The sequence below is a fragment of the Microcebus murinus genome, chromosome 9, assembly GCF_040939455.1.
Source record: "Microcebus murinus isolate Inina chromosome 9, M.murinus_Inina_mat1.0, whole genome shotgun sequence".
Classification (NCBI taxonomy): Eukaryota; Metazoa; Chordata; class Mammalia; order Primates; family Cheirogaleidae; genus Microcebus; species Microcebus murinus.
The window spans coordinates 47,113,126-47,136,353 of NC_134112.1; the positions used below are offsets into that span (position 1 = coordinate 47,113,126).

The window sequence follows — 23,228 nt, forward strand, 5'->3', positions numbered from 1 at the left end:
ATTTTTAGTTGTCCAGCTAATTTCTTTCTATTTTTAATAGAGATGGGTCTCACTCTTGCTCAGACTGGTCTCGAACTCCTGACCTTGAGCGATTCTCCTGCCTTGGCCTCCCACACCACTTTTATTAAACACAATATTGAAAGTCCTGGCCACAGTAGTTAGGCAAGAGAAAGATATAAAGGGCATCCAAATTGGAAAAGAAGTCAAATTAGCCTTGTTCACAGATGGTATGATCTTATACTTAGAAAAATGTAAAGACTCCACTAAGAAACTGTTAGAACTCATAAAATGAATTCAATAAACCTTGGGATACAAATATAAAAATCAGAAGCATTTATATATGCCAACATCTGAAAAAGCATGTAATCTGAAAAAGATATCAAAAATGCAATCCCATTTACACTACCTACACAAAGAATATAAAATATCTAGGAATCAATTTAACCAAGGAAATGAAGAATCTATACAAGGAAAACTATAAACACTGATAAAAGACATTGAAGAGGACACACAAAAAAAAAATGCAAAGATACTCCATGCCCACAGATTGGAAGAATTAATGTTGTTAAACTGACAACACTCCACAAATCAATTTATAGATTCAATGCAATCCCTATCAAAATATCAATGACATTCTTCATAGAAATAGAAAAATAATCCTAAAATTTATATGAAATCATACAAGATCCCAAATTGCCAAAGCAATCCAGGGCAAAAGGAATAAAGCTAGAAGCATCACACTACCTGACTTCAAAATATACTATAAAGCCATAATAATCAAATCAGCATGATATTGGCATAAAAACAGATACATAGACCAATGGATCAGAACAGAGAATCCAGATATAAAAACAACATCATATTGCCATCTGATCTTTGACAAAGCAGAAAAAAAAAAGAAACATACACTGGGGAAAAGAACTGCTAGTCAATAAATGGTTCTGGGAAAATTGGATAGTCACATGTAAGAAGACTGAAACAGAATTTGCACCTCTCACAAAAATCAACTCCAGGTGGATAACAGCCTTAAACCTACGGCATGAAACTATAACAAATCTAGAAAAAGAGGTTGGAAAAACTCTTACAGATATCAGCCTAGGCAAAGGATTTATAAAGAAGACCCCAAAAGCAATTACAGCAACAACAAAAATAAACAAATAGGAGCTGATTAAAGTAAAAAGCACAGCCAAGGAAACAATCAATAGAGCAAACAGACAACCTACAGTATGGGAGAAAATATTTGTATGCTATACATCCAAGAAAGGGCTAATAACCATAATCTATAAAGAACTCAAGTGAATCAGCAAAAAAAACACATCAAACCACCCCACTAAAAAGTGGCCAAAAGACACGAACAGAAGCTTTTCAAAAGAAGGTAGACTAATGGCCAATAAGCATATGAAAAAATGTTCAACATCTCTAATCATCAGGCAAATGCAATTCAAAACCACAGTGAGATATCATCTAACTCTAGTGAGAAAAGGTTTTATCAAAAAGTCCCCAAACACCAGATGCTAGCTAGATACAGAGAGAAAGGAACTCTGTATACACTGTTGGTGGGACTGCAAACTGGTACAACCTCTATGGAAAGTAGAATGAAGATACCTCAAGGAACTAAAAGTAGACATAGCATTTGATCCAGCAATCCCACTACTGGGTGTTTACCCAAAGGAAAAAAAGACATTTTATAAAAAAGACACTTGCACTCGAATATTTGTAGCAGCACAATTCACAACTGAAAAGCTGTGGAAACAACCCAAGCACCCATGTTAGTTACATGAGTGGATCAATAAAATGTGGTATATGTATATGCGGTATATGTAAGAAAGTTTTTGCTCTTATAAGCAGATGAAGGAAAACTGGGAAAGGTAGTAACTTTCTCAGAATACTACCCAATGTTTTTTTCATACTATGTCAGGATACACTTAAAATACCTCATCACCACCTAAATTCAGAAGTATGAATTACATGCTTTAGGCAATACTGGGTTAACTATGGTGAATCTGTATTAAAAATATTAATGTAAACCATTACTGCAAATAGAGATGTTCATGACACAGTAGTAAGTATAAAATAGTAATTGCAGTATAATCTACCTTTTTATGAAAGAAAAATTATACCTCTTTTTAATAAAGACAAGGCAGGCTTCAGATTCATAGCCTTCAACAATTACATGTAGCCTGAAATTTAATAACATTGTACTCAGGCATAGATAAATTCTTGAAGATTATAACAACTTGGGTGTATCTCTGGATTTGAGATTGTAGGTATTTTTCCTTTTGCTCATTTGAAATTTCCTTTTTTCTGTAATAAATTTTCTAATTTTTATATGAAGCAACTATTAACTACTGATTCCTAAATAACTTGAACTCTTTAATCATTCTGAGGAGAGAAAGCAAAGAATAAAAACAAGTATAGGCTCCCTTGTGCCTTAAAAAGAGGAAATATACTACCAGTATTACTATAACTATTAATTAGACCAATTACAATGATGGCCAGGAAAGTATTATGCAAAATATTAAAGCTATCTTTTTAATGATGTTATTATTAACCATCAACATAAGTGACAAATGTTATACAGGAAATACAACATATTTTATCTACTGTAGATGAAGTATATAGATGTATTATTTATAATAAAGGCATCTAATTCATAAATCAAAAATAGCTAATCATCAGCCGTGTAGAATATAAAGACATATTTAAATTTTGTTTCCAGTTATTTAGCAACTACCCAGTTATTCTACTTCATGTCTACTTGAGGAACAGGTGCAAAGCCAGTTGCCTCTATTTGTACATTATTAAGCAGGTGGAATGCATTTAAACTACTCTGGAGGTCAGCAAATTCATTCTTAAAAATAAACCAACTAGAATACTACTAAATATATTATCTGTAAATAGAATCAGATGTCTAGGCACATCATTTAAAAAGGAAAAGATCCCTCAGAATGCAAAGCCAAAAAATATCAATAATGATGTTCTTGATATTTATGCTCAATTTCAGAAACTTCTTCAATTCCATGTTATCTACATTAGAAAATATAGACAACAGAACATATCAGGACAAAGATGAATATTTTAAGATGCCACTTTATTAGGTTTTATATATTAATATAATTTATATTTACTACTCATTTAGATGTGCAAGCACACGAGAAAAACTAAAACTTAGCATTATAAAAAGTTTGATTAAAAAAAAAACCTCTGTGCCAATGGTATCTACTACTAAATGAACCCAAATGAAAAAGATGATAGATATTGAATAAAAAGCAGAATTATTCTATTATAGTATTTAGAACAAATCACTTCTAAGGACATTAAATTACCAAGACATTCTTTTAGGCCCTATGTTACTAATTATATGAAGTCATATTAGTTTTTTCAAATAATTAATCAGAAGGTAAGCTCCATGAGTATTGTTCTAGGCTATATATTCAACGTCTAGAAAAATAATAAATACATGTTCAGTAAAAAAAAAAAAGATAATTTATCTTTTACAGAAAAGTCACCACTAAGCAATAATTTTAAACACCATTTCACAGAACCCAAGAACTAAGATGATATAACATGTATCTCTAATTCTATTGTATGGTTCTATTGTTTTAGAATTAAAATTAACAATTTTTAGTTACTTATTAAATGAACTAAAACACAAAAATAATTCCTTTCACTATATCTCCCTCCTCTGACAAGAAAAAAGAAGTCAAAACAAAGTTTACATTCTCAGAAAAATAATAGCTACAATAACTTTTTTTTAGCAAGAGTTCTGTATGGTAAAAATGTGAGAGAAGGAACATGATCATATCATATATCCAATGTCTTTACAGCTATTTAAGCTATTTTTATTTTAAATCTGAAAAATGGCAAGCTAGCAGATAAGCAAAAAGTTCTACTCAATTAGGTAATCATCTGATGCTGAAATGATGCACTTTAAATTACTGAGAAAACATTTATTCTAAAACATGCTGAAAATTCAGACTACAGCCATCTGTGTTTGTCATTTTGAAGCCAATTATAAAAATGTTAACATATGTAGTCTCAGAAATAGTTGGAAGAGTTACTAGAAAGATATTATGTCCATATACACTTGTCTTTAAAACTGGTTCAGATCCCAAGCGCAAGTCTTGCCCTGACCAGAACATCAATAAATGACTAAACATAAATAATTTATTCCTTAAACTCAAGATTTATAAATTTATAAATGATCACCTCAATAAAACAATGAATTTCAAAATGCTGTATAAAAACATGCCAAGTTTTTATAATGTCATTTCAAAAACCCCACAACTATTTGTAATCTGTTTAGTTTCTTGAGTGTTCATTGAGTGTTTACTATGTGCCAGGCACTATGTTATAGACTGTAAGTCAAAATATGTGGTCCGTTAACAACAGAACCTTTCAGTCTAGGCCTGTCTGTTATTTCCTCAGGTTGTGAGAAATAAATGAGATAACAGTGTACAACTTCATAAACTCAACAGTAAGGAGGTGGTATGGGTACCTCTCTTGTCCTGATTTCCTCATAGGAAAAGGCTTTCCACAAAAGTGTAGTTTTGGAGTTTTATACCTGTGAGGGAAACAACTTGGCATATATCAGATTGTAAGTAGTTTATTTATTCAATAAATATTTACTGAATACCTATCATGTGTCCAACCCTGTGCTAATGCACAACATGGAGTGATGAATAAAACAGATACAAACTCTACTCCCATGAATTGTAATCCCAGTGTAAAATACAAATTAAACAAATATAGGTAAACACAAAAATACATCATTTCAAGTGATAAAAAGTACACTGAAGAAAATATATAGGTACTAGGAGAGCCTACAACAGAAAAGACTTAATTTGGATGGGGTATATGTGGAAAGGTATGGAAATATCTTATTGAGAAAAGAATGGTGGAAGCTGAGATTTAAAGAATATGAGTTACTTGCCCCAAATCATAAGCAATAAGTAGCAAAATAGTATAGAACAAGAATATCTGACTCCAAATCCAACTTTCCATTATACCAATTTGTTTTCCATGTATTCTCAGCTCTCTTTTTCATTTGTCATTATATCTCACAATCCTAGAACACTAACTTTAAAGACATGAATGAGTGAAATCACTGAACCAACAAATGCTTTTTTGACAAGACTGGAGAGAAAATAAAAATAAACACAACACATATATACTGAAAGAGGATGGTACAAAATATTATTTAAATATGCTACTAGTCTCTTCAGTGTTCAAAAAATAGCTGTAATTAGGGCTATTTTCTATGTTTTTGCTGTAGAAAAACTAAAAACCCTAATTAGTTCTGATTATAACTATGTGTACTTGTCGTTTCTGCCTTTAAAACTTTTTAATAGTCCTTAAGGAATGATAAACAAGAATACTATACAAACTATTAAAAAACTCCAGCAGCCTAACTACGGAAATAAAAAGATTACAACAGATGACTCAAAGACCACTGGCATAGAGTTAAAGTAGGGCAAATGAAAGCAAACAAGACAAAACCAACATTTTAAGGATGCTCTAAGCATATTTTCCAACAATATCACAAGAACATAAACTACTGGAGGATAAGAATGCCAAATAGACCTGAGTAATCACGTGAGGAAAAGATCACAGAACTTCACAATACTGAACCACCAGTCCTATTTATATCCTAGAATCTCATTCAATCCAATGACTTTTTTAAAAAATAAAGGTTTGGAACACCTTCATGTCTAAGAAGAGAACAAACTCGACAGCCTAAGGAACCATATTAATTTTGCAAATTTCAGCAAAATTTCATTGCCTGGCACATAGAAGGCACAAATATTTGTTGAATGAAAATAATGTTTCAAAAAGAATATGGTTTACATATAATAGACTACTGGTGTGTTGTGTCTACCCAGACTCTAACAAACTTGGTATGACATTGGACAAGCCACCAACTCAGTCTCTTCAACTGTACAGTGAGGAAGAGGTACATTAGAAGGATCTTTTAAGATTTCTTCCAGTTTTTAGGGGTTTTTGGTAGAAATTTTAAATCAGTCCCTTCTTTCTCTCCTGTCTGTACCCTCACTTAATTTTATAAGGGGGAAGAACTAGAATTCCATATTATAAAAACTTAAAAAAAAAAAAAACTGCTGCTTGGGAAACAGTTCAGTAAACAGTATCCATTACTAAATGATCTCAAACAAAAAAAGATAAATATAAGATAAAAAGTATAATGATTCCATTAAAATAAATCACTTTTAAGTACATAAAATTATCAAAACATTGTTTTAGGCTCATTTTACTGATTATATGAAGTCATATAATTTCAGAACAAAAAACTAAAAAGTAAGTTCTAAAAGGGCAGGGATTTTTAATAAAAATGAAAGCCTATACACTCTAAGCCTAGAACAGTAGCTCTTAATAAATATTTGTTGAGTGAAAAAAAGTAATTAATTTTTTTACAGAAAAAAGGCAGCACTGAACAATAATTTTAGGCATTATTCCTCAGAACTTCAGCATACCTGCAGTTTCTTAAAACAAAAAACCAAAAACACTAAGATGATGTATCAAGTCTATAGTTACACTATTGTACAACCACCCAATGCAATATTACGTAGCTGTCAAAAATAATATTTTAAAAAATTTTTAGTGTGGAAAATGCTCTCAATGTAAATTTGGGCAAAAAAGAACAAAACTGCATATAAAGTATGATTCAAGTAAAGTTTAAAAATATGCATTGAGTCCGGGCGTGGTGGCTCATGCCTATAATCCTAGCACTCTGGGAGGCTGAGGTAGGCAAATGCTCGAGGTCAGGAGTTCGAAACCAGCCTGAGCGAGACCTCGTCTCTACTAAAAATAGAAAGAAATTAATTGACCAACTAAAAATATATATACAAAAAATTAGCCGGGCATGGTGGCACATGCCTGTAGTCCCAGCTACTTGGGAGGCTGAGGCAAGAGGATTGCTTGAGCCCAGGAGTTTGAGGGCGATGTGAGCTAGGCTGACGCCATGGCACTCACTCTAGCCTGGGCAACAAAGTAAGACTCTGTCTCAAAAATAAAATAAAAATATGCATAGAAACAAAGAATAAACAACAAACTATTTTAAATGATTACTTGTGGATTATGAGACTATGAGTGATTGTTTTCTACCTTGAAAGATCTTCACAGCCTCCCTCCCTCATAGATTTGTAAAGCATATTCACTAGTAAGATGATCATAGGCCCATATGCTAATATCATGATTTTTAAAAGGATATATGACAACTATATACCTACTGGAAATCTTATTCCAAAAGAGTGACAGTGCTGTTCAGATGCCACCTATCTCTGCATCATTTCTCTGTCATCTCAGCTGCTTTTACCAATGAACAGTGAAAACAATAGCACTTTGAACCTAACCTTATCTAGTCTTTGTAGAATTAAGTTTAATTCCATTAAAAATAAACAAAAAATAACACTGTACAATTCATATAAAGGAAACTCCCTACAGGTATATTTGTAACAAATAGACATACTCAGCTGCATAAAATGTCAATTTATCATCTGACGTTTGCTCATTTATAAACCTTGGTTACAGATTTTTATTCCCTCTGATACACATATTTTTGTAGAAAAAAAATAAAAGAACTCCATGCTTGATGGGTGTCATGTATTCAGCATCTATCAACAGCTCACATGGAGATTTGTCAGAGATCACTTACGTGATAAAACCAGGCATATAATAAATACACAAATATCAGTTTGCTTTTGACTTCACTCCCTCTTTGTACCCCATTTTTGAACACAGTCATTATTCCCCAAGGACTGAAGGATCTTGGGATCACAACCTCTGCACATCTCAAAGCCCATGGCACATGCTGTGCATAAGAAAAATTAACAGTGGCAGTATTTATAATAGTCAAATAGTAAAACACTGCAAACAATACAAACATTCACTGATATGAGAATGGACACTGAGGTAAATTCCTATGATGAAATACTACGCTGGAGTGAACATGCTTTATACAATACTGAACAAAAAGCAAATCACTCAAGACTTCATATGATACCATTAAGTACAAACACAGGAAAACTAATATATTGTTTATGCACAAATATGTGGTACAGAAAAGCAAAGTAATAATAAATTCAGAATTGTAGTTACCTCAGGTGATGAGGGGATGGGATTAGACGTGGAAAAGATTTCAAATGTATTTGTATGCATATGCTTCTTCAGTTAGATGATAGGTACAGAGGGGTTCTTTTTGTCATTAATCTTTATCTTATTTATACACTTTATATATATTTTGTAAATGAAATATTTAAGTATTTTTAAAGCATGTAGAAATGGCCAATGCTCATAGCTCCTACCATCCATGACACCTGACTCTTCTCTCACCCTAATCTGATAAGAAAAAAAGAAGTGAATCAATTCGATTCTTCTCTTGGAAATAGGAAACAAGGAGGTAGGAAAGCTGTCCAGAAAGATAACATGGAGAAATGCATCCTCTATGAAAGATTCTAAAATCAGTGCATGATGCAAAAATCATATACATCTGTAGATACCCCTAAAATCACCCATAAAGTACAAGTTTACATGGTTAACCTCCTAGATGTATTACAAACTGAAACACTTTTCTCTATATACAGCCAATTTTCCTTCTGGCATCAAATCATCCCAACTTCTTCAGCTGCACACCAGGTAATGTAGGTGGCTTAGAAGAGGTCAGGATGTATAATCAAGCAATGTCACAGAATCACACAAAGTAGCTATGCCAGTGGGTCCTAAACTTAACAGTTCATTGAGGATCCTTAAAAAATGGTGAGACCTGGCTCCCACCCCAGATTTTCTGATTTTGGTATAGGGTGTGACCTAGGCATCAAAAAATTCTTAAAGCTTCCCAGGTACTTCTTATATGCATCAAAATTTGGGAACCACTTGGCTAGATGCTTACTCTATGAATAGATTTGCTTCCACTATTTATATACTTTTGTTTTCCCCCTTCTTTTTTCTTTTTGAAGTATACTAAATGTGGGAAACAACTCCATTGGATAAAACAGATTTGGGAATTCATCCCATAACTTTTGGTCATGTGCAAACGAACAAGATGGAAAAGGATGTGTAGACAAAGGAAGATGATTCACAAAGAGAGGAATATAAGATCTTGTGAAGAGAAGAGATGAAATGATGGAGAGAAAGGCATCAGCTTTTTTTTTTTTTTTTTTTTTTTTGAGACAGAGTCTCGCTTTGTTGCTCAGGCTAGAGTGAGTGCCGTGGCGTCAGCCTAGCTCACAGCAACCTCAAACTCCTGGGCTCAAGCGATCCTTCTGTCTCAGCCTCCCAAGTAGCTGGGACTACAGGCATGTGCCACCATGCCCGGCTAATTTTTTCTGTATATATTAGTTGGCCAATTAGTTTCTTTCTATTTATAGTAGAGACGGGGTCTCGCTCTTGCTCACGCTGGTTTCGAACTCCTGACCTCGAGCAATCCGCCCGCCTCGGCCTCCCAGAGAGCTAGGATTACAGGCGTGAGCCACCGCGCCCGGCCTGCATTAGCTTTTCAGTTTCCATGAGGCCCAACTTAAACTTCTCTGACCTTCCTTTGAAATCTCTGCATCTTCACAATAACCCTCTCTTTTCTCTTCTTTACTAAATTCAAATTTGCTTTGTTTTTTTGGAACAAAGAGTCTTACTAGAATTAATTGCTTACATTAAGCTATTTTAATCAAGTCAATATTTTATTTAAAAAACACATGCTGGTTTATGCCTTCATTTGTACACCAATACCACATAACTGCCACCTAGTGGCAACCTACCTACTTGAATATGTGATACATTTTTTAGAAAGAACCTTTCCAGAGGTTAAAAATAATGAACCCACATTCTTTAACAGTTTTCCACTACTTTTAAGGTAAAATCCACACTATACATGACATATATGGCTCCTTATTATCTGATCCCAACCTATATTTACCATCTAATTTTCTGCAGTATAGCTTAATCCTCTATGTTCCAGCATGACAGTGATGAAAACAATGCCTAACACTTCTAGAACACTTGTTATAGAATGACAATATTCTAAGAGCTTTATACTTATTAGTGAATTCTCACAATAACCCCAAGTACCAAGACAGGTACTATTATTGTTCTCATTTTCCAGATAAGGAACAGAGGCACAGAGAGGTTAAATCCTAAAGTCAGAAAGCTAGTAAATGACAGAGCCAAGATTTCATCCTGGACAGTCTGGTGTAGTCCAACCTCATAACCACTACAATTATACTACTTATCACAACAAAATCTTTGAAAATCCCAATTACATGTCTCATAAGGAAGTTTTGATACAATATATCCAAAACTGACTATACACTCTTGCCTGAGGTCAACAACTGAAACTGTTCCTCTTCCTATAATTACAGCAAATAATTAGAAAATGTTACTTTGTGGTAACACCAACCTTCTCTCCATGCTACTCTCCTTTACCTTTCAGATCCAACCAATCACCAAGTTCTGCTGACTTTACCTTCTAAATATTTATTTATGCCCACTTCTGTTCTTACCTCGTCGTCTCTCATTTGTACTACTTCAGCAGCCTCATAAATGGTTTTGTCCTCCTCAACCTATCCTCTACATAGCTGCCAAACTGATCTAGAGTGCAAATCTATATAACCATATTAGCCCTCCACTTAAAAACTTATCAATAGGTCTGTCGTATATGGCTCGTATCATTTTTAGGTATGTCCCTTCTATGCCTATTTTCTTAAGTGTTCTTATCATGAAAGGGTGTTGAATTTGTCAAAAGCTTTTTCTGCATCTATTGAAAGAATCATGTGGTCTTTGTTTTTGCTTCTGTTTACATGGTGAATTACATTTATAGATTTACGTATGTTGAACCATCCCTGCATCCCTGGGATGAAACCCACTTAGTCGTGATGGATTATTTTTTGATAAGCATCTGGATTCAGTTAGCTAGGATTTTGTTGAAAATTTTTGCATCTATATTCATAAGGGATACTGGTCTGTAGTTTTCTTTTTTTGTTGCATCCTTTCCTGGTTTTGGTATCAGGGTTATGTTCACTTCATAAAAGGTGTTGGGGAGGTTTCCATTCCTCTCGATGTTGTGGAATAATTTCTGAAGGATAGGCACCAGTTCTTTGTAAGTGTGGTAAAATTCCGGTGTAAAACCATCTGGGCCAGGACTTTTCTTTTTAGGAAGATTTTTAATTGCTGTTTCTATTTTGGCTCTTGATATTGGTCTGTTCAGGAATTCTATTTCTTCCTGGTTGAGCCTAGAAAGGCTGTGTGTTTCTAGAAATTTGTCCATTTCCTCCACATTTTCTAGTTTGTGTGCATAAAGGTTTTTGTAGTATTCATAAATTATATCATGTATCTCCTTGGGATCAATTGTGATATCTCCTTTTGGGGTTCCTGATGGAGCTTATTAGAGATTTATCTTTTCTGCTTTTCGTTAGCCTAGCCAAAGGCATGTCAATTTTGCTTATTTTTTCAAAGAACCAACTTTTTGTTTTGTTAATATTCTGTATAGCTTCCCTGTTGTCAATTTTGTTAAATTCTGATTTGATCTTGTTAATTTCACTTCTTCTGCTGGGTTTGGGGTTGGTCTGTTCTTCTTTTTCCAGGTCTTTTAAGTCGAATCTTTGACAAAGCAGACAAAAACATACAGTGGGGAAAACAATCCCTTTCAATAAATGGTGTTGGGAAAACTGGATAGCCACATGTAGAAGGCTAAAGCAGGATCTACACCTTTCACCTCACAAAAATCAACTCACTCTGGATAACAGACTTAAACCTAAGGTATGAAACTATTAGAATTCTAGAGGAAAAAGTTGGAAGCACTCTCCTAGACATCGGCGTAGGCAAAGAATTTATGAAGAAGACCCCAAAGGCAATCACAGCAGCAACAAAAATAAATAAATGGGACATAATCAAACTACAAAGCTTCTGCACAGCCAAAGAAATAGTCATGAAAGTAAACAACCTACAGAATGGGAGAAAATTTTCGCATCCTACATATCTGATAAGGGGCTGATAACTAGAATCTACTTAGAACTCACGACAATCAGCAAGAAAAAATCAAACGACCCTATCAAAAAGTGGGCAAAGGACATGAACAGAAACTTTTCAAAAGAAGACAGAAGAATGGCTAACAAACATATGAAAAAATGCTCAACATCTCTAATCATCAGGGAAATGCAAATCAAAACTACAATAAGATATCACTTATTTCTAGTAAGAATGGCCTTTATCAAAATGTCCCAAAGCAATAGATGTTGGCATGGACGCGGAGAGATGGGAACACTACTACACTGCTGGTGGGACTGCAAACTAGTTCAACCTCTTTGGAAAGCAATATGGAGATACCTTAAAGTGATACAAGTGAATCTACCATTTGACCCAGCAATCCCATTACTGGGCATCTACCCAAAAGATTTTATAACACTCTACAAAAAAGACACTTGCACTCAAATGTTTATAGCAGCACAATTCATAATAGCAAAGCTGTGGAAATAACCCAAGTGCCCATCAATTCATGAGTGGATTAATAAAATGTGGCATATGTATACCATGGAGTACTATTCAGCTCTAAGAAACAATGGTGATATAGCACATCTTGTATTTTCCTGGATAGAGCTGGAACCCATACTACTAAGTGAAGTATCCCAAGAATGGAAAAACAAGCACCACATATACTCACCAGCAAACTGGTATTAACTGAGCAGCACCTAAGTACACACATAGGAACTACATTAATTGGGTATTGGGCGGGTGGGAGGGGGGAGGGGGAGCAGCTATATACATACATAATGAGTGAGACGTGCACCGTCTGGGGGATGGTCACCCTCGAAGTTCAGACTTGTGGGGGGAGGGAGGGCAAAGGCATTATTTGAAACCTTAAAATTTGTAGCCCCATAATATGCTGAAATAAAATAAAGTAAAAAAAAACTTATCAATAGATCCCCACAACCTACAGAATAAAACTCGATCTCCTCAACATAAGATTCAAAGATCTTTAAGATGGAATCCTGGCCTACTTCTCTAGCCTGATCTCTTGCCATGACTAGTTTATAGCTTTATACTTCAATAATATCAACATAATGCCATATTTTCCCCAAACAAGTCAAACTATTCCACACCTCTGCTTTATTCATCTTACCTCATTCTCCAGAAAGCTTCTACTCATCCTTCACTCACTCCCTTCTTACCTGGCTAGTTTCTCCCCATTCCTTAAGGTTTCATTTAGTGTTTATCCATCCAGAAAGCTTCCCCTAATTGCCAAGATGAAATCAGATATCCTTCCTCTGTGTTTTTCATAGACCCAGAATTATACTAGTCATCCTGTATTCATAGTTATCTTTTTATGTGCCTGCCTACTAACTAGATAAGGCTAATGCTTGGAAAAGTCCACGTCTCTCATATCCTATGGCCTAGCACAGTGCCTAGCAAGCTATAAATGCTCAATTATATTTATTAAATGAGTAAACAAATGGCTCCCTGCACTTCACTATGAATATTTAATATATTGTGGTTGCCTTTCTACTCTATTAGAATGTGAAAGTATTAGAGGCAGTCCTGTGATTTTATCTCTGAATTCCCAATGACTTTCATAAAGTAGAGGCTCAAATAAACATTAAATGAATTATTAAATCTAGGATTTGATCTCAAAGACTGAAAAGAACTGAGTAGAGGAGTATCAAAATGAAAAGGACATTTTAAAATTAATCCAATAACAATGTTCAAGACATACTAATAAGGAACCAGATAGAAGGTGAGATGATGTGGGTCTGATTTTATTGGGTTGTGATGTTAGAATGGGAAGAAAAAGGCTAAGTATGAGACAAATTTTGAATAAAAAAACAATTAATGGTATCTGGTTATGAGTATATAGAATATAGGAAAATAATCAGAGAATAAAGGAAAATAATTCAAAGGATTATTCAACCAAGATGTTTTCTGAGTACAGGTATAAACTACTGAGTCTAGAAAGTAACATGAGACAAAAAAGAGAAAACTTGTATCATTTTTAAAAATGTAAATCTTACAGAAAAATAAATATCAAAAGGCTCTTCTGGCATAGCTTAAAATCCTGAGATCTATTAAATTATTTATCTCATTTCATCTTGAATTTGTAAAAAAATATATTCTTCTCAACTAAAAAAAATCTCAAAATATGTTTTTTCTTGCACTTTATTATAAAAATTGCTATTCATTGTTTCAAGTGGAAAAGAGAGTTCTCTTGTCAAGTTGTTATATGCCTGGGTACATAATATTTTCATTATGAAAGGAATTTATGCAAATTAAAATTAAGTTTTAGTTTGGCAAATATAAAAGATTTCACACCAAAAATATTTCCAATATTTTTAAGTTGTCTATGAATAGAAAACAGTTTCTATAACTTTCAGCCAAGACTTATTATTTCATATAAAAACTCCAGTAGATAATTTTTAATGCAGTTTTTACACATTTTCTAATACTTGTTCTTTAGAGCATCTACTAATTTATTTGACTCTCAAGAAACCAACATATACATATATAGTCAACAGAATATAAATGGTGTGGAAATTAAATGAGAGCACTGCCCCATGACCATTGCAATCCCCCACAACTCCTTCAAACACTTTCACACATTAAATTTGATTCCTGATATATATGGAGAACTAATATTTTAGTTATAATTAGTTTCTGTCACTATCTTTTCCAGGGAAACAACTAATAAGGTAATACCAATTTTAATAAAAGACCCCTAAGGAAAAGCTACAGCCTATTCACAGATCCCACAATGAACAATCCTTTGTAAACAAGGAATTTTTAGTGTGTTCAGTATCAAGAAACATAAGGAGAGTCTAGATTTTATACACTTTTAGTTTTTCAGAGATTTGTAAATCAGAGAACCTACTCAATAAATACAATTTACAAATTCCAATCTTTATAGATTAGGACTTTGTATAGTAAAGGTAGCATAGTTCTGAACAGTCAAAATAATACCTTTTGGGCCCTTAAGAAATAATCTCTTAAAAGGAGGGAGGAGGGGACCCCTTAGAGTTACAGAGAAACTTTCAGACCACAAGAAAATCTCAGTGAACAGTAAATCACAATAGGAATCAAAACTCTGATGGCAACTGAAAAGAAACACTACATTGTTCATGAACAAAGAGGATAAAGGAATTTTATCTAGTACAAAAGAATCTATAGATTTAAATAAATAACCTAGGCAAAACTAGTCTTGAAACAATGCTAAATTATTTAAATAATCTGAATATTTAACATTTTGAATGGGGTCATTTTTTTGATTTTTGGAGACAGAGTCACTCTGTTGCCCCAGGCTAGAGTGCCTGGCATCAACCTAGCTCACAGCAACCTCAAACCTCAGGGCTCAAGCAATCCTCCTGCCTCAGCCTCCCAAGTAGCTGAGACTACAGGCGTGTGCCACCAAGCCTGGCTTATTTTTTCTATGTTTAGTAGAGACAAGGTCAGACTCTTGCTCAGACTGGTCTTGAACTCCTGACCTCAAGTGATCCTCCCACTTCGGCCTCCCACAGTGCTAGGATTACAGGAATGAACCACACAGCTCAGCCTTTGGATAGTGTTAATCCCAGGTGCAAATCAACCAAAGCTTTATGCAGTGTATCTAGATGGGTATTAAGTATCCTTAGTTATATTTTGATGATGAATACCACAAAAACTAAAAGAGGAATCAATATGACAACAAAAACATCTCACACTGGTGAATTATTTGTACTCACTGTGTTCACATATAAAAAATCACAAGCCTTTTCATTACTGAATGCTATTTTCTTCCCATAGTTGAAACAATTGGTAATGATCAAGCCAAAAAAAACCCAATAGGTGCCTCTTACCAACTGCATGCACTTGTAAAACAGCTGACCATGGAATGGAATGACTCATGGGCCCACAAAGAAATCAAACTTTAGCATCATGCTCTAATCAACTTACCAAGAACCTACTATTCAAAGGAAGAAACAATTTAAATTTTGGCAGAGCCCAGAAGGCCTAAAAAACCCAAGATGGAAGATAATCCCACTGGAGATGTATGTTTCTGTCTGTTCTTCTCTTTCGTCTGAGTGCACAAGCTCTCTCTCCAAATATATAGAAAAGATATATATATATAACATATAGTTAATTATAAGTATGATTAGTAATATTATAAAAAAGTTGGCAACAGCCCAATTAAAAAATGGGCAAAAAACTTGAATGGTTATTTCTCCAAAGTTCTACAAATGGCCAAAAAGCACATGAAGAGATGCTGAACATCATTCACTGGTCACCAGGAAAATGCAAATCAAAACTGCAATGAGACCCATTTCACATCCACCAAGACAGCTATAATTAAAAAAAAAAAAAAAAAAGGAAAACACAAGCACTGGGGAGGATACGGGGAAACTGGAACCATACACATTGCTGATGGGAATTTAAAATTGTATTGCCACTATGGAAACAGTTTAATGATTTCTCAAAAAGTTTACCACATGATCCAGCAGTTCCACCCCTAGGTATGTACCAAAGAGAAATAAAAACAGGTACTCAAATACTTGCATACAAACATTCACAGCAGCACAACAGCCAAAAGGCAGAAACAACCCTAAAGTCCATCAATTAATAAATGGATAAATTGTGGTGTATACATGCAATGCACTATTATTCAGTCATAAAAGGGAATGAAGTACTGATACATGAGAAGACATGAATGAACCTCAAAAAACATTATGCTAGGGTGTGGTGATTCACATCGTAATCCCAGCACTTTGGGAGGCCAAGGCAGGAGGATTACTTGAGGCCAGAAGTTTGAGACAAGCCTGGCAACATGGCAACACCGCATCTCTACAAAAAATAAAGGAAATTGGCTGGACATGGTGGTGCACCCCTGTAGTCCCAGGTACTTGGGAAGCTGAGGTGGGAGGATCATTTAAGCCCAGGAGAACCAGGTTGCAGTGAGCTATGACTGTGCCACTGCACTCCAGCCTGGGTGACAGAGCTAGACTCTGTCTCTAAAAATCAAAACAAAAGAAACCATTATACTAAGTGGAATAAGCCTGACACAAAAAGTCATGTATTGTATGATTCCATTTATATGAAATAACTAGAATAGGCAAATCCATAGAAATAGAAAGCAGATTGGTGGTTGCTAGTGGCTGGAGGGAGGAGGCAATGAAGAGTATGCTTAATGAACACACGGTTCTATTCTGGGATGATAAAAATGTTCCTGAACTAGACAGACAAGGTGGTTGAATAACATTATGGTAAGCCACTGAACTCTTCACTTTAAGATGATTAATTTTATGTGAGTTTCACTTCAATTAAAAAAATAATCACAGCTTCTTCATATCTAGCACCTGGAAAACTCAAAAAGCACTCAATCATTATTTCATTTACCCTTCAAAACACCTGCTGAGAGCCACATATTATGTTAGGATTATCCTAACAGACAATAAGGCACAGAATTTGTGATAATTTAAATAAATGCTTGTTAAGTAAAAATCCATAGCTGTAGTTGTAGGCGTTCAAAAATGTTGGCTGAACAAATGAACAAATAAATGTCTCCAAAGTCCTAGTGCCTTTTTTTATCAGGACAAATAGCAATATTATAAATTCTCTTTCTTTTTCTTTCTCTCTCTCTCTCACATACATATACATCAGATGCCAAACAACCTTTAAAAATAAACTTTGAAAAATTCTGTAACTTCTGCAAACTAAAATTTTTACATGGATGCTACCAATAAGGTACCTAATTTTAATTTCAGTGGAATGTCACCGGAGAAATGAATATAAGTAATGTCCCTTATCATTTAATGTTTAATAGTTTACCATCAGAATTTTTTCCAACTTCCATATTAGAAAAAGTTCATTTATAAAATTTTAATAATCAGTAGCCTAGAATAGATAAATATTTTGTGGTCATAGTTTAGCTCTCACTACAAAACTTTTTATTTCTATAAATGAGATGCTTTTGTTTGAAAATTTTTGTTCCACTCTTGGACAGATCCTATCTTTTTCACTTCCTTTTTTCCAAGTGCTGTCATTCAACTTTCAGTTTCATTAACAGGATACCACATCCTTTCCTCTATATCACCTCTCTAAACATCATGCTTTTTCTTTGTTTCATCAAAGCCTGAAGGTCATTAACTAGTTTTAAATCACAGGCAATATACCAGTGTTGAAATAAATATTAATGAAAGTATAAAATGCTGCATCTACTCTGAAAGCTAAGTAAATTCTGTCACATATAAGTATAAAAAATTAGAAAATTTAAAAGAAAACAGGGAGGGAAAACAACTCTTTTAGTTATGGAATAGTGTATCTCAAAAAATATGCAAATAATTTTACATCATAACCAACTTTGTCTATCAAATGGGAAAATAACTGAAAAGTCCTGCTATCAATAATCTAATATACAGCTTCCACAGAGCATCATCCTTTTTTACACACAACTGGCTTTGCTCTTCAAACTGAAGATGCTTGTTAAATAAACAAAAATCATGTAATTACAAATTAAAAAACAAAAATCATAGAATTACACACAACTGGCACTACTCTTCAAACTGAAAATGCTTGTTAAACAAAATCATATAATTATAAATTCTTGCAATAGGCAAGAATTTTAATAATTATTCAACAAATAACACTAATCATAAAATGCTGAATAGAACTTAAAAAGTATACATGAGAATTTACAAGAGTAATAATTTTATATTAAATATACAACTATAATTTTGTTCACTTAAATTACAATACTTCCTTTATGTAACATAAATAATTTTACTTGGAAAAAAATGAGGTCATTTAAAGTGGAGTTAGAATAGTTTGATTCAACACAAGGACAACCTATGTAGAGCTGTCCCGTCAGCACATTGTTAATGGGGTTAACCCAGCTCTGAAAATATTTACTTAATACATAATGCAGTAACGTCTTACATCCCAGGCTCAGGCGTCTTGCAACATCAATACTGAGGACATAGCTGAGGACCCAAGAGCAAACCAAAAAAACACCAAGTAGCAGAAAAACTAAACTGCCATAAAGTAAATTTACTAGGCTATATAGGCCCTTGATTGTTTACAAAGCATTCTATCAACCTGAGTTTCTGGGTTCTTTATTTACAGCAAATCTAAAACAGAAAATCAGGGGATGAGGCAGATGAGAAGAAGCAAGGCAAGATGAGCATGTCCATAGCAATGACAACTGACAGCAAGGAAAGTAGAATAAGCAACGACAAAAATGGAAAGGAGATCTATAAATGTCTAATAATATGGAATCTCAACTACAAGCAGCACTGGAGTAAGAATTACAGTTCCACCACTAAAGTAGGAAACCTAGTTATTCTGTGCCTCATTTTCTTGTGCTGATACTGGCCATACAATAACATGTGCATTAATATATTGTATTTTATAAACCTTTATTATCTTTAAAAATGGCATTTGAACATTTTTTCCTGGTCATAAATGAAATGTAGAGAATTTGAAAAATACTAAAAGTGTAAAGAAAATTTAAATTACCTATAACCCACAACCCAGAGATAACCACATCTCAGTTCATGTATTTTTCAAATGTCTTCATGTGTTTTGGTAACTTTTTTTTAGCTTGGCATTATTTGTGGGCATTTTCCCAATTAAAAAGTCTTTGTAGAATTATTTTAATGTTAACAAATACCATAATTTATTCTATTATTACGATTTTGATTGGTATAAAACATTTTATAAAGTATGCTGTATACATGACAAGCTATTAAAAATGATCATTTATAAGTCTAAAGAAAGGAAACTTCAACTGAACAGTTTACCAATAAATTACCCCAGAAAAAGGTTAAGAAGCTGTGGTTTGTAAAACTACATTATCAAATACAATACTTAAATCCAATGAACAAATGAGACATTTGGAGAACCGAGTCTCTGAATTTTAGAAAATGATGATTTTAAGTTGCTTCTGATGTCAGGAATATTTTGGATTAAGAGAATTCTGGATTACTGTTATTAAATTACAACCATACTAGTAAAGTAGTACCCGTTAATGACTCATTAAACATTCTGCTCATTCATTAAGCAAACATTTATTGGGTACCTACTATTTATTTGATAGGGATTATGCTAGTGTGTTTTAATATCAATATTAAGAGCCTTCTTTGTAGTCTATAAAATGGAGAAACAGTATTTAAATACTTTAACAAAATGTGAAAAAAAAAACCAAATCCTACTACCCATCCCTCCTCTTTCTTTGTACTTATCATCCAGTGTTTGTGTCTCCCACTAAACTCTTAGCAAATTGAGAACACAGACTGTCAGTACCTCTGTATTTCCAGCTCTTGGCAAAACACAGGAGTTCAATATAGGTTTGCTGAACAAATGTATACATTTTTTTTTTTTTTTTGAGACAGAGTCTCACTTTGTTGCCCAGGCTAGAGTGAGTGCCGTGGCGTCAGCCTAGCTCACAGCAACCTCAAACTCCTGGGCTCAAGCGATCCTCCTGCCTCAGCCTCCCGAGTAGCTGGGACTACAGGCATGCACCACCATGCCCGGCTAATTTTTTGTATATATACTTTTAGTTGGTCAATTAATTTATTTCTATTTTTAGTAGAGACGGGGTCTCGCTCAGGCTGGTTTCGAACTCCCGACCTCCAGCAATCCGCCCGCCTCGGCCTCCCAGAGTGCTAGGATTACAGGCGTGAGCCACCGCGCCCGGCCTACAAATGTATACATTTTAATCCAGAGTTTTTCAGTCCTAATCTAAAAGCACATTATACAAATGAAATAATGTGTGTACTATTTTTAATGTTATTGCTTCACTCTGTTTTCAATGTTCTTATCAGTCTTCACAATCTTAATACCTACCTAAAATTCTTTCACACCTATATAATCGTAAAAAGACTTTTCACTTCATAGAATTTTGAAAGACAAAGAAACATACATACACACAAAGAAACTAGAATTCTACTTTGCCAAATCAACTACTCAGTGCAAACAATTTAAACAAATCCTCTAATATAAAATGTGTCATCCAAAGTAAACTATGTTTTGTAAGGCTGTTTCACATATATTTAAGGAAGACAATTCTGGAGTCAGGCAGTAAAAATCCTGATGTAACAGACAAATAAGACATCTAATCAGATCTTCATTGCTTTACCTCCACTTCCCTGGATGTATCAAGTTTGCTCACACCCTCAGGTTGCACACATGTAAGCTATTTAGAGCACCTGAAGACGCCTCTTTCTCTTTATTTATAGATTCTAAAGTTAAAATCTACCAGGCTACATACAAACAGTTAAGTCTTGACCTTAGATAGAAGGAGCTTATGGGAAAACCAATTATATTTTAGAAATATAAAACTAGTTTATATACATATTCATTTAACAACAGCCTCTACTATAATACCACATCTCTGCAGTATGGCCCTTCACTGATAACAAATCATTAACCTGGTTTCCTTTGTTTATGTGGGAGGAAGAGGAAAGAAAGGAAAGGAAAACGGTTAACTATATTATAAGGTAATTGTGGTCCAAGTGTGATTGCTAACAATTATCTCAAAAAAAAAAAAAAGTCAGAATATAAGATATAAAAGATAACTTCATTATAAGAAGGAAGAGGACCTTTGAGGCCAGCCAAAAGATATGCTCAGACATGCAATTTTTTAAAAAAATACACTACTTAATTTATATGTTGTACATGTCAAAATTTTAAGAAGCCCAATGAATAATACCTGTGTAAAATTTTGCATTGTTTGCTTTACAAGCTTTTTCATACACACACACACACACAAAATTGGGACTCACCAGAGATATATACAACCACCTATTTAAAGCAGTAATTCTATAGGTGTTGCTTGTAATATGGAACCTTTCGTCCCCACAAGTTCCATTCACAGTCTGCACATTAACATTCCACGCGATACAAAAGCGCATGCCATGACAAAGACCTCCAAACACAAAACGTACAAAGACATGCTTCTAAAAACGCCCTTAAAGTCAAGTTCACAGCTGGCACTTGTGGCACATTCAAGCCTCTACTGAGGCAGCTGTCACAGGCCAATCACACACACCCAAGAGTGCCAGCGTGCCACCTAGGGAAGACAAGCTGGTGATCAACGCACAAATCCCTCACGGAATAAAGAAAAGCCCTAAATCCCCACCCTGGAAAGCACAATGCCTACACCACCCAGAAAACTCCCCCCCACACACACACAAAATTAAAGGTTAGAGATTTAGAGGCAATTAAATACCAGCCTACAGTAATATAGTGAGAGTATTAAGTGGACATTCATAAAAAAGGAGCCACACTATTCAATCATCACCAAAGTATCACCGGCTAGCTAAGGCTTTTTTTATTAGAGAAAGAGAAGAGAGCGAAAAGAAGATGCACACCCTGCAGCACCTCTCTCCCAGGCAGCGCAATGGGGCTGCTGCGAAGTCCACTTCCCGGGCTCCCTCCCACCCCTTGCCAGCCACCGCCTCCCACCGCAGGCCCGGGTGCCCCTGGCTCTCTCCTACCTTCGCTTTGCCGGCCTCCAGCTTCTTCTGTCTCTCCTCGTCCTCCATGGCCTCTGCGAGGAAGGCGGGGGAAAACCAGGAAGGGAAGGGGTCAGGGGCTGGAAGGAAAGGTCGGTTCAGACGGAGGTGGGACGGCAAGCTCGGCGGCCCAGGGAGCAGGGCCGGGACCGGCGCCCCCCCGCGCCCGTAGTGGAACCAGTCTCCGCGCTCACTGGCGAATCGTCCTCGGCCGCACGGGAAGCGCCGTCACCGCCGCCATCTTCGTCTCCACGTAAACACACGGCGAGGCGGGAGGGGGAGGCACGTCGGTCCGCGCAGCCGCCGCTCGCCCCGCAGCGCCGGGCAGGTGCGCCCGCCGCCCCGCCCAGCCCCGCCTCGCCCGCTCGCCCCTGCAGGGGCCACTTGGGCCCAGCAGCTGACGTGGCCCCGGTCAAGCAAAGGACCGGCCGGGAGCGAGCGCCCTTCACGGGGGGATCAGCGGCTCCCAGGAGACGGCCAAGCTGAGTGGGTAGAAGGGGCGGGGTGTGCCAGGGGCTGCTGGCCGGACCCCCACCCTCCGTCCAAGGGATTCAGTGTTTTAAAAATATTGTTTGTTTTTTTAAAATTACAAAAATAACAAAAGTCTAATAGTGAAATTGGTGAACGCTAAAAAGCCCCAATGGAAAAGATGGGACAGGGGGAGTGGGCCCACCAGACGCCAGTTTTTCTACCTAGATTGACTCCTCTACTCAAGGAATTAGGAGAGCAGCTATCTGTTATTACTCCCTTAGCCTG

At 35.4% G+C, this 23,228-nt stretch overlaps 1 protein-coding gene across 7 annotated transcripts in view; it reads right to left on the reverse strand.

Annotated features, from left to right (window-relative positions):
• AKAP9 (A-kinase anchoring protein 9) overlaps positions 1-22,750 on the reverse strand; it is a 148,589-nt gene extending 125,839 nt beyond the window's left edge. For all 7 annotated transcript variants that reach the window (XM_076006446.1, XM_012779613.3, XM_076006445.1 and 4 more), the window contains exon 1: positions 22,455-22,750. In XM_076006446.1, coding sequence (XP_075862561.1) covers positions 22,455-22,502 — 48 coding nt within the window. In that variant the 5' untranslated portion in view covers positions 22,503-22,750. The remainder of the gene's footprint in view (positions 1-22,454) is intronic.
• Positions 22,751-23,228: the final 478 nt, after the last annotated feature.